A 13,339-nucleotide genomic window follows, 5' to 3' on the forward strand; every position below is an offset into this window, starting at 1 on the left:
GGCAGCATGAATCAAATAAAAAGGATACATTTGTGTGCAATTTTTGTTTGGTTCATATGTAGCACATATTTATTACATTATTATGTATTTAAATATAGTATAAAATTATATATTATTATATATTATATAATATATATCTATGTATGTATTATACAATTATGTTATATATTATATAATTTAAAATTATTATATGTATTTTAAAGTATAAACATTTATATAGCATTTTCGTTTAATAATAGTAGCTAATATTTATAGACCACTTACAGTTCTCTTTATAGTTTACAAATCGGGGATAACAATAAAATCTACCTCACAGGGCTGCTGTGAGGTTCCAGTATGCTAATGCATGTAACATACCACCTGGCACACAGTAAGCTATCAAAATAGTAGTTTTTAATATCATTATTGCAAGATTTCATAGCCAGTATATGGTGATTCTATGATAACTCTGTCTAATGTCAAAATCTATGCTTTTTTCCAAAGCCTGAATGAACTAATTGCCAGATGAATATACCTGGTTCCCTCTGATATTTTAGATACCAAATCTTAGGCTAACTGATAAAAAGTCAATTTTACGGGTCACTTTGTAAATTATATAAATGTCTAACTACAATGCTACACACCAGAAACTAATATAATATTGAGTGTCAACTGTAATTGAAAAGTAAAAAAATTTTAAAGTCGATTTGAGGAAGGGCAAGTTGTTTATTCCTAGGAACATGTCCCTCTTTCTATAAAGAAAATATTCTCATTCCTGGGGCCATGCCTGTATCACCCTTCATGAATGACTAAACACAAAATATCATTTGAAGAAAATTGTAGAATTTCTGACAAAGACCTCCACATAATTTTTTTCAAATGGTTTATAATAAAATCACTCTCAGCTAAGAAATTAAAAACAAACCAGTGGTTGAAACAGTCTTTAATAATGGTTAGATATTTTAGCACTGAAGAGCCATACATTTCATTAACTTCACTTTTTTTTTTTTTTTTTTTTTTTTTTGCTTGCTTCCCTCCATTTCTTCCTCCTTCCTTCTCTAATTTTTATTTTATTTTCTCTTTCAGGGACCACTTTCCAAAGACCCATTACAGATGAACACCTATGTTGCCTTGTACAAATTTGTACCACAGGAGAATGAAGATTTGGAAATGAGGTAAAACCATGTTTTAAAGGGAAATAAAAGCAAGAACGAAAGAAAGAAAAAATAACTCTATGCGAAAAAAATAATTCAATTTGTGTCATGTCTGGGAGGTTTAGACCAATTCTCAAACTGTAGTGTGCAGGGCTGGTTCACACACCGATCACTGGGCCAATCCCTGCAGTTTCTGATTCAGCAGGTTGGGGGCGGGGCTTGGGAAGTTGCACTTCTAACTGGCCTATGGGTGGTTCCAACGCTGCTGATCCAGGAACACGCTTTAAGAAGCACGGTTTTAGCTAATTGCTAACAGAACTGCTAATGGAGTTTTCATGAAAGTTGACCATCAGATGCCCTTGGCATCCTGCAGGGTATAGTAGACAATCAAATATATATATATATATATATATATATATATATATATATGTATTGAATTCCCCAAATTGACATTGATTGAAGAATCAAACTAAAACCTTTTGTTTCTCCTGCTGGAGGCAGGCCCCTCCCCCTGGGTCACACTCTGAAATCGGCTATTATTTCAGCATCCATCCCACTTATGGTAACTCATCCAGCAGGATGGTAAGATGAGCTTTGGGGACGCTCAGGAAATCTGAACCTTTGATTTGACCACAGTTTGGGGTCCTCGTGTCTCGGGGTAGTTAAGATGGAGTCAGTCCTGTGTTCACATCCTACTTATTGTGTGACCCTGAGCAATTTATAAACACCTCATTGTTCTAGTTTCTTTCTGTATAAGAGAATAAGAATGACCTCTTATCCCGAAGGCATTGGTGAGGAGGAAATGAGTACTGTTTGTAAAGCATATGGCACAGTGCCTCATCATCGTAAACACTCAGTAACTGGTAGTTAGTACGATTTCTGTAATAATGGTTTATTCCTGGCCTGTCTCCAAGAAAAGGCATTACTCGCTCTCCTCCAATCCTGACCCTAAAACTTAAGCTACCCGGGGAGATGGCTTTGGTGTTTTCCAGTCCTGGAGCAGGAGAGTAAGGACTGCTTCTCTAGTCAGATGGGCCCTTGGAGATTGGTTCTCTCCAAGTCTGAAGATAATGGAGAGAGAAATTCACACTGAAAACTACTGGAATGTCAGGGCATTAGTAAAATGGCCTCCATTTTGGGGTGGACTCCTCTTGTGTGAATGCCACCCAGACCAGGTTACATCCACCGGTCATCCCCTTCCGATGGCTCCCAGGGGACTCTAAGGCTATGTGGGCATCCCCTCGTCCTCAGACTCATACTATTTCCCAGACATAGTCCCTCTCGCACTTGCCTGAATACGGTTTCCCACTTCAGTGAAATCTGCCTTTTCCCTTCCACTTATCCCAAAGCCCCTTAAAAGAAGAGAGCTGTGCCCCAAAGGCTCTGGTTAGACCCTGCTTTCCTGGCTCCACATGCCATTGGGTCAACCTCTGCTGCTCCTCAGAGTACGGCATTCAGTGCCACTCCATAGCAAGTGTGTGTATCCTGCTGAGTCTGTAACTCTTCCGGGCTCACACCCAAGGTCAGCTTTGTTTCAGTATTCACGTAATCTGCTTCCGATTCTTGGGCCTTCCCAGAACAGAGTGCGGGGCCAGGGTCCTGGCTTCTTCCATTTCTGCAGACCTTTAGGCTTTTGTACATCTGAGTTTTCTCCATCGCTGAGTAAGAAGTGCCATGCTGAAGTCACTGGCTGGAGTTGTAAACACTGCCTGAACAGTCTGGCATTGGTGCAGCAGAAGGAGATGGCATTTGTCAAGTGAAGCCCTATTCTATCAGAGATAGACCAAGCCCTGAAGGGCAGAGCCTGCCAAGGATTCATCACTGGGGTGGTGCCTGCCCTTCAGCCAACAGGCCACAGTGATCTCTGCTGATGACGACAAGGATGGCACGTGTTTACTTTTCAATAAATACAGTGTATTTTGTTCTTCTTGAGATTGTCATTAGGGTATCTAAAATTTTAAATTTAACAACTTCCTTTTGTGCAGGTTCCACCATTTTATATTAGAAAATTATCTGAAGTCATCAGATTTTTAAAAATTCCTAATAAATATAGAATGTTACTGAGGAATGACATCTAGCTGCCTGGTGGTGGTCATAACGTTTTCTGCATTAGTGAGCTGCAGGCCATTAAAAGTCAAATGGTCCGCTCACAAATCCAAGGTTTACAATTTGCTGCAAGGCATACAGTTCATTTCCTGGAGTGAAATGACTGCATTACACAGGCTGCAAGATTGGAGTGATAAATCATACTTTTTTTTTTTTTCTTTTGCCAAGATTCTAGGTTCCCATTTTAAAAGCCAGGCACTTGATTTAGAATGTGTAAGGCAATCCTTGGGGAATTGGTATAATTCCGTGAATGAATTGGGGCTTAGTGAATTATCGTTTTCTCCTTAAACCATAAAGTTGAAAACAAATGCCTTTTAACAGAATACTACTCTTAACCACCTGTGTTCTGACCCAGGGGAGCATGCTGGGTATTGTCCTCGGGCAAGAGAACAAAAGAGGTGAGAGTTCAGGCAATGTTAGGAGTGTGAGCTTGGAGGCAAAGAAGGTCCAGCTGGCAAAGCCAAGTCATAGATCAGAGCAGATGAATCTTCACTTCAGCAGGCATTTGTCATATAGCTGCTCAATAATAAGGAAAGCTTTTCCTGCCAACAGCCAACAAACAGTCCAGATCTCTCTACCATCTTCCAATTGCACATCCAGGCCTGTCTATTCTAGGAATGGATAGCACATAGCAGCTCAGCCCTCCCTCCCACACACCCGCTCCTTAGGGTGAATGGTGTCATCATTTGCCCTGGCTTCAAGCCAGTCACCAGAGACTTCCCTTTACCTTGTGCCCAAAATGTATCTAATATTCAAATTCTACTGATTCTCTTTGCCTAAAATCTACTATCTCCATCCCCATCTTCGTCTCTCCCTTGGATCGGTGTAGCAGGCCCTACCTGGTCTCTGGGTTTCTAGGTTTGCCTCCCACTCCTTCCTTCCATCTATTTTGGGAGGAGAGGACCCATAGGAGACAGTACTGTGTACTGGATGGAGGCTGTGTAAATTTGGAGTCAGATAGAATGGGATCAAATACCAGCTACTCTTACAATAAATCATTTTACCTAACGTTCTGAACCTCTGGTTCCTCACCTTGAAAATAGGGATACAGTAGTCCCTCTCTATATCACGGTTCACTTATCGCGGCCTCGCTGTATCGTGGGATTTTTTAAAATATTATATTTAATTATTTATCACAGATTTTGCACTATATCACAGGATTTTGCGGTACTGTATACGTATGTTGTTAAAGTTACGTAGGTTTAAGAGCATAGAATATGTTTAAGAACATAAGTAGTGTTTATAAAAGTGTGGAAAAGGTTAATAAGGGAGTGGGAAAGGTTAATAAGGGACTGGGAACAGTTTATAAGTGTGTGGGAAGGGTTTATAAAGCCTTAAAATATATATAAATACTAAAATAAATGTAAGGTTCCTACTTCGCGGATTTTCACCTATCGCAGGGGGGTCTAGAACGTAATACCCGCAATAAGTGAGGGATCACTGTACAAGGTTGCCCTTATAGGATGGCTGTGATGAAATAAAACAACAATGTCTGGTACCCAGTGGGAGCTTAATAATGTTAGTTCTAATCATACTCCAAAAATAGGTGCTTTCTTTTCAGACTCAAGACTAGAGAAACAGAATGAACATATCAACATGGATTTACTGAAATTTTAAGAATAAAAAGTGGGTTTAAGTCCCACTTAAGACACTCACTAGCTGTGTGATCCCCATGAAGCCCAGAAAAGTTACACAAGCTATCTGAGCCTTTGCTTCTTCACTTGTAAAAGGAGGTAATCATTATGCCTGCCTTAGGCCTGCTCATGATACATATATCTTTGCTTAAAACTATCCAGTGTCCTCTTATTTCCCTTGTGTAAAAACCAGAATATTTACAGGGACCTCCAGGACTATACAGTCTCATCCCTGGTGACATCTTTGCTTTGCGTTCCCCTCACCTCCCTGCTCCATCCATAATGGCCTTTTCCCCTCCCCCAGAAGGACCATGCTGCTACTTGCCAAGGGATTCGTCTTCCTGCAGTTCATTTCTCCTCCCTCCCATCCTCCTATCTACCCACCACCACCATAACACCACACATGCACACACACACACATACACACACGCACACACGCACTATTCCAGTTGACTATCATACACCCACTAGTTCTCAGGTCAGATTTTGCTTTCTTGGGGCAGCCTTTCCTGATACCCCCATGTGGGTGAGTTTCCTCTTTTATATATTTTTACGGCACCATATTTCTTTCCTTTAAATCACTTATCTCAAGTTGGATTTATATATTTCTAGTACTATTTGGTTAACCTCTACCTCCCTTGTAAACTCGATGAGAACAAATCTGTAATTGCTTGAAATATACTAGATGCTTAGTAAATATTTGATGACTGAATGAATAAGTGTTGTGGAAATTAAATGAACTAATGTTGTCCCTGGCATTTACAATTAGTGGGCACATCAAGTACATGATAATATAATGGAAAATCTGAAGGAGGAAGCAAACCAAGCTCAGAGGGGTTCTCCAGAACCTATTTCCTGGAGGAGATGGTCCTTGACCCCGTGATTAATAGTATTTGTCAAGAAGAAACTATAGAAAGGAAGACCCAAAGGAGCCCATGGTCCTACGCACAAGGAAGAGAGGATTAGAGACCATTTGAAAGAAGTCCTGCTAAGCCTTTACTGAGCATTCACGAAGAAGTCAGGTGTTGTCCCCTTATTCTCAGGGCAGTGAGTACTCCTCTTAGAAGTGCTGTGATCCCATCATTAGTCTCTAAATGCTGTCTAAAGACAGGCCTCACACAGTCTGCTTGGCTACAGTTTCAGTGTAGCATAAATTTCCTTCCTAAATTCATCCCCCATTACTTTCCCAAATCCCTGGAGCTCACATACCCTGATAATGCTCTATCTTCCCACTGTCATGGGCAGAGAGCAGGAGAGAACAGGTGAGCAAAAAGTACTATCTGGGAGTCACAGAGGCCTCGTCTCCCGTCCAGCTCTGCTCCTCACTAGCTGCATTAATTTGAGCACCCTGTTCTTCCGGAGCCTCAATTCTCCCCTTCCTAGGGTGACTGAGTATTTAAGGAGCTATTGAAAATAAAGGCTAGGATTTCATTCCCAGTACAAAGCAAGGTGCATAATATATTTTAGATACCTTCTGTTCATAATTTGCATCTTTTCACAATATATTTTATTTCCTAGTCTTTTGAACAAGCTCATGAACACAACCTAAGCGTATCTAGTACAAAAAACACGCAATCAATGGCTCTCTCTGGCCATCTAGCAAACCCGATGACACTTGATCTGATGGGTCCAGCCACAGAGAGGCCGTGACATACTGCCCCTCGTCCCCTGAGTAGGTGTTTCAGTTGTGGCTATGACATGCCACAGGTATGGAATTTTACTACTGACATGAGAGATGTGATGCCATCATGCATGAGATCTCCAGTTCATTGCTGATGACTTGTGGTCTCATAACATTAAAGAGCCACCCAGGTTCCTCTGAGTATAACGAGCTTGTACAGATAACCTTCTGTAATTCAGGGTCTTGGGCAATTTCCTCCAACAACCCTTATTATCAAGTTTTTTTTAAAGAGCTCAGAAACTTGCACTTTACGAGCTGCCAGGTTAATTTATGAGCAAAATTCTCTAAATACTACTTGAAATACAAATTGGAGAACTCCCTTATAAATCAGTATTGACATACTGCCTCGGCAGTCACATCAGCCGTGTGTCAGATCATCCTTTTGGCCAAGCGGGTGAGTATGTACATGTGATATACTTCATATGGACATAAATTCCCACACATGCACAGTCAGACCTGCATGAACACAGTCACACACATTCATGCGCACACATTCCCCCACTCATGCAAACTCAAATATACATTCATTTGCACATACTCATACACACATATCATTAACATGAGCTTGATAATACATGCTTAGCTTTTCAAAGAAAGTAAATCCTGCCCTCCATATGTACAATGTAACCAGTCCCGTTATCCTCCCTGCTTTTGGGTTCAGAAGTCTGTAAACAGAGTCATAGATCCACTGCTTATTAGTCACATCAACACACACCTTTTAAAATTCAATAAGAATTACTTTTTTTGGCTTTGCTGAGTTGATATTATCCCATAAGTAACCAGCAGGGGTAAATAACTCCATGGAAACACAAACCCTTCAACAAGAACTCTGAAATAAAGGATCCAGAGTAAATAAAAGACTTAAAGGTTCAAATGAATATTTTAGTGACCATATAATGCCTATTTTACAGAATCCATTTTGGTTTTCCACATCTGAGTCATTTTTATTTTTATTAGTTCTCCCAAAACAGAGTTATATGATAATGACCATGTTTCATAATGGGGAAAAAAATAAAAGGGGTAAAAATGTTTACGAGCCAACAGAGTGAAAGCAGGAACTGCTTTTTCAATATTATTAAATTCCAAGAAAGACAAACTAATTGCCACTTCAATGTGTGTCAGAACACCTAAATTTGGGGGCTTCAAAGAAATACCTATCTTCTTCTGTAACCCCAAATAAGGATTTAGATTCTTGAATCACTAGACTCTTTCCTGGAAGCAGGGTGCCTCAGATTTTTCCATGGGTGAGTCTGAATGAAACCAGACAACTATTTTTCTCATTTGCTAATATTCGTTAAGAACCTCTGGAGAGGGGATGGCCTGAATTCATCTCCTTCTGATTTTTTTTTAAAGCACCATTTGATGGTGTTGAAACTGATTTTAACCCTTGCGTGACTGGGTCCAGGATTTGTTTCATCTGTCCACCACTCATCTCGTAGTGCGTGAGCACCTACTGGGGGAACCACTCACAGGCCCTGTCCTCAAAAAGCTCATGTGGGCATAAGGCTGGTGGTGTGGAGGTAGGGGGTGGTCAGAAGTGTAGACAAGAAGGTCCACTTCAGTGTGAAGTCTTATGGGTGGGGAGGCAGTCCGGGATGCTGCCACAGAACCTCAAGGGGGCAGCATCCCAGCAACCTTGGGAAGTCAAGGAAGGCTTGGCAAAGAGGTGGCATCATAGATGCACTGAGGTTTCAGGAGAGGGGACATGAGGCCTGTGCAGCTTGGTTAGTGAGTAGTCATTCTCTCTTTACAGCGAGGAAAGGATGAGCGAATAGGTCAAATAGCAGAACAAGATAATTACTTTAAGAGGTCCCAAATTGGGGAGAGGAGGGCCGATGCAAACTCTATTACAGAAAGGGGTGGTGTATAATCATCGTGGGAGCAGGGGCCTATTTCGATAATTACATTCATTCCAGTCTTCATTCTCAAAAGACTGACTCAAAATTCTGCAAAGCTTAGTAAAGGGACAGTTAGCTATTTAGTTCATATTCACATTAGACAATTTATGGTTCTTTACATTTTGGAGGATAAGGTGGGAGAACCAGGACCCAGAACTCATGGGTAGAAAGGAGAGGTTGGGGCTGCAAACCAGGGAGACAAACTTCAAGTCCACTGGTCTTTCTCTTACCCCAAGCTTTCCAGCCTACATTGATTGGGGTAGGTTACCTCTCTGGTAAGGTTGACAATTATACTTTAATCAGCAGATTCAGACAGTATATTAATTTATCCCATGTTAGCCACTTACTTCACTTCTTACAAGTCTATTAGGATTGTTAAGCTTGTGTATAAGACCAGGAAGCTTGTGATCTATGATCTATAGAATGTGTTCATGAAAAGTCACTCCTCTTCAAGGATAATTTTTGAAAATTCACATAAAATCATGACTCTTCTATAAATACAAAATTAACACATGTCAAAATTTTTATAGACTCGTTCATTAATGAGAACCAGTAATGTGTCACATCTGGTTCAAAGGAGAATTCAAGCATCACATGTATATAGGCAATCAGGAATGTTGATGTGAATTTACAAATACATGCAAAACTGGTCAGTATTCATTCACAGGGTAATAACTGATCCCATTCCACCAGACACAATTCACTTGCATTCCTATGGACAAGAGTCATTTGCATTATCATCAGTTTTCTACAACTTGAGAGTATGAAAAATAATAGCTCAAAGACATTGAAAGGGGGATGTCCTGGGTGGGTTAGCTAGATACCCAGATCAGTAATTTACCCATTTCAAAGTCTTTCACAATTTTCCCTGACATCCTTTTGTGTTCTTTCAGAAAATCTGCTGTATTACCCAAGCAAGTAGTTTTTTACAGAGGAGGAAACTGTGGTTAGGATGGTTCACACTTGTTAACGAGCCAAAGAATCTCCTGGAAAATATTAAAATAGACATTTCCTGGGCTCCACCCAAGCATGGTCAAATCCCGTTTAGAAATATGTATGTTGAATGTTTCCCTAGATTCTGATTATCTTCCAGATCTGAGAACAACTGTGACTTGTCCAAAAATACCTAGTGGGCTGTGGCAGACCCAAAACCAGAATGCAGGTTTCCTGATTCTTGGTCCTGAGGCTCAGTACACTGGTCTTCATTGGATCTTTGACCTGTAACTTATGTGATGATATTCTTCACTCTGTGAGGCTTTATATACCTGCCCTAACATAAGGGGAGAGCCCCTGAGACAGAGTAAGATGGAATAAGACTCCCTTGGTGTCTCATTTCCATTCTCTAAGTACATTACTGCTTGGCCAATGCATCAAGTTAATTAAAACTTAATGTAATTCTAACGAACCAATTTGATTTAAAAATAATCTTCACAGTCACCAGGACATCAAAATGCAATTAAGGCCATTTGAGGGAAGTCTTCGATGCCTATTATGTTCTGATGCTGCACTGTGTCAAGAAACCCAGATCTTCCCAAATGTCACTGATGCGTTTAGCAGCCTCCATCTCACTCAAATGCCTCTTTCAATTAGGTTCTAGAGAGCGTGATCCATGACAGCTCAGGAATATTTGCCAAATCCTATCCAAATGGCCCTTTAGCCAAATGCCTTTTCTCTGAGCTGGTCTCTGAACTTGGGAACGCGCAGGCAGTCTTATGGATACCAGGCTTAAGACTAAATCAAGTGGCATCGTTCTGGAGTTCCTTGCTACCTACCTGTGTTCTCAGACTGTAAAAGGCTCTGTACTAGGATTATGGAAATTGAGAAATGAGTATAGGGGAAAATGAAGCTGTAGCTCTGAGGTTAATGGGGCAGTTTGGCAGGCTCCTTTTTTCTGTCCCCCTTAGCCTGGTTTTTCCCGACATCTGTTTTGGCTGAGTGACTATGGTTGCTGTAAGCTTCATTGGCAATCCTTTTTGGCATAATGAATGGGAAAGGATGAGAAATATTAAAGATGTCTCAAAGGACTACGGAGTAAAATGCATGGTTCTCATGAGCTCTCACAAAGCTTGAGTGGTTCAAAAGGCAGCTTGATCTAGCGGTGCTAGTCATAGATTCAAACCCTGCCTATTAGTGGTGAAGTCTCTCTGAACTTCCTTTCTCATGTAAAAATATATGTCACTCAGTGAACATTGCCGCTCCCTCCCACCCACCCTGAGTGGCGAAATACTAACTCTAGCTCCCAGGCCTTGCCGTACCTTTGTGGTCACTACCTGATGTGGAGGGGCCAGAGGTAAGGAGACGTAAGGAGAAAAAAAAACTTTCCCAAAGCTCTGAATCACTCCAAAGATTAGTGTCTGAAGCCACTAAAGACAAGAGTTCAAAGGCTATTTCATTAACCAACTGTCTCTGCCAAAAACCTCAGAGGACACTCAATTAAAAAGTAATAATCATTAGATCTTCTCATTTCCAAGTGAAAAATTATGAAGAAATTAGAATTTGTAAATCCTTACTGTATATCAGTCACAGTACTGAAGACTTCTGCATGTGTATTCTCTTTTAATCCATGCAGCAGCAACTTTGCAAAGTGAACATAGTCATGATATTGTTTTGTGCATAGTATGTAATTGTATAAATATAATTGAGTAACTGAGTCTTAAAAAGGCATATATGTTTGGTTTTTTTGTACAGTTTGTGCCCCCCAGCATAGTTCTCATTCAGCGATCACTCTTACTGTAAATGACCAGTTTCCAGGTCTTTCCCTTTTAAGATTACCAACATCTTAAGGGCAGTGACTACGTCTTAACAACAATAATAGCCACCATCTACTGCAGACTTATCTAAATGTGCCTTACAAGTTAATTACCTCACTTAGTTCTCAAAAATATTGATGAAATAGGTGCTATTATTATCTTCACCTTACAGGTTAAAAAAAAAAGACCACTGATGCTTACAAAACTCTTTTCCTCTCTGTACATTCAGTGCACACCCAAAATCTAACCTATCATAAGCATTCAAGACATACTTGTCATATAATTTCCTCCAGCTCAATAGACAGAGATGGCAGAATAAAGAAAGACAAATGTCCTTCGTATTCCAAAATATTCATTCTATCCAAAACATTATGGAAGCATAGAAGGCCCAGAGCAGCCTGCCTTGTCCACATGCTTCCAAAGGAGGGCCGGTGTGAGGACTTAGGTTGTCCCAGGCAATGGAAATGGCATTTCTCCGAAGCAGTGCCCTGAACACAGGGGTGTCAATGTACACTCCATCCTCTAGGAGCTCCCACCCACAGAAGACCAAGCTATCTCCGTAACACCTTGCAGAAGAGTTCCCTCTGGCTGGCTGGGCTCAGCAAGGAGTGTGAGAATGAACCCAGATAAGCAGCCATCAAGTTCGCATGCAAATACATGTGAACACACAGACACGCTCACAAAGAAACTCTGTCCTTTTCGCCATTACAGCATAATTCTATAGTTAGCTTTGGTTATCTCATTCGTACTCTTGTGGACAGTTCACAGTTCCCTCATCATTTTAAGACTTCCCATACATCATGATATAAGCAACCTGAAACTCTTCCTCTGGGCCTAAGACAAATTTTCCTGAGCAAACAAAAAGAAGAAGCCAGCAATGGTGCTCTGATCTATCTGCGCCGAGCAGGAAACTGATGCTTCATTGTTTATGAATTGTGTTATACTTTGTGTCATATATATGTATATCGTTGTCGGCAGCCGTCCGTCTCGAGAGACGATGGTGTAGCTTCTTAAGAGTCTATCTGCACCGCCGAGAATGGCTGTGCAGTCCGACTCGGGAGTGACAAGGTATCTGTCTCCTCCCGTGTTGAATCGACATCTTACGATGACGCTGGAGTGTCCTCTCCAGTGGAGCTGAAGCTACAGAGCCTGGGCAGGGTGATATGGAGGGTCTGCTGTTGCCCATGCAGCAGACCCCCCCTCTCTTCGCAGCTGAAGGGCCCAAGGGAAAGACGGAGTCAATACAGCTTGGCTTCAGGTGCGCCACAGGAGTTGCCAGTGTTGACTACAACGTCAAACTGCCTTAGGGACTCCGGCTCCGGATTTTCTGTCGGGGTTTACTCCCTTAGCCTTTCCCCTGAAGAGGTATGCCGCAAGGCAGCGGAGGTTTTTGGAGTCAGAGTTTTCCTTCTCTGATGTGCCCTGACTGGAAGATCGAACCAGCGACACTTAGCTCGCAGGCCGACGCTCAATCCACTGAGCCAAACCAGCCAGGACTATATATGTATATATATATATATATATATACATATATATATAATTCTGGCTCATAGTGCAAGAAGAAGTTATACCTAAATTTAGAATGTTCTGCTTAAATTAAGCAAAAGCAATCTCTTTAGGTATTTAGGGGGCTGACAAGTGTGTCCCCAAGAATTTGGAAATAAAGACAGAGTTCATTGTAAAATCTACCCATACAAATAGATCAGGAACATCAAGTCACCAGAAAGAAAGAGAATGGCTGCTAGACCAGAGATGGATTTCCTTCGAACGTGCTTGGAGTATGGTAACCTGAAATAAGGAAGAATTGTTTCGTGGAAGAGGGCCTGGTCCGCCACAGAAGCATGAGACAGTTGGGGGCAGAGAGTCGTGTGCCGGCAGGGTCCATCCTAGGACCGATCAGGGCAAGGAGAGTTTTAGGCATTAGACTTCCACTCTTCCAGCAACAATGGCAAGGCTCTCCTTACATAGAGCAGGTGGGCGGGATGTTTGGGTTTAGTTCTTTGATGGCAGGACAGAGCACCCCAGCACCACAGGAAGGAGAAGAGAACTAAGCTGAGAACTGGTTTGAGAAGAGAATACCCCACTGGGAGAAAGGACTGCCACAAGGGCCACATGGACTTGCACTTGAGAATCAGGT

The 13,339-nt window shown here is 41.4% G+C and overlaps 1 protein-coding gene across 1 annotated transcript in view; it reads left to right on the plus strand.

Annotated features, from left to right (window-relative positions):
* STAC (SH3 and cysteine rich domain) overlaps nucleotides 1-13,339 on the plus strand; it is a 117,466-nt gene that overhangs the window by 88,420 nt on the left and 15,707 nt on the right. Inside the window, exon 8 of the mRNA XM_090283044.1 lies at nucleotides 1,066-1,154. Coding sequence (XP_090139170.1) covers nucleotides 1,066-1,154 — 89 coding nt within the window. The remainder of the gene's footprint in view (nucleotides 1-1,065; nucleotides 1,155-13,339) is intronic.

The sequence above is a fragment of the Furipterus horrens genome, unplaced genomic scaffold (genome assembly GCF_987537825.1).
Source record: "Furipterus horrens unplaced genomic scaffold, mFurHor1.1.pri manual_scaffold_7, whole genome shotgun sequence".
In the NCBI taxonomy this organism is placed as follows: Eukaryota; Metazoa; Chordata; class Mammalia; order Chiroptera; family Furipteridae; genus Furipterus; species Furipterus horrens.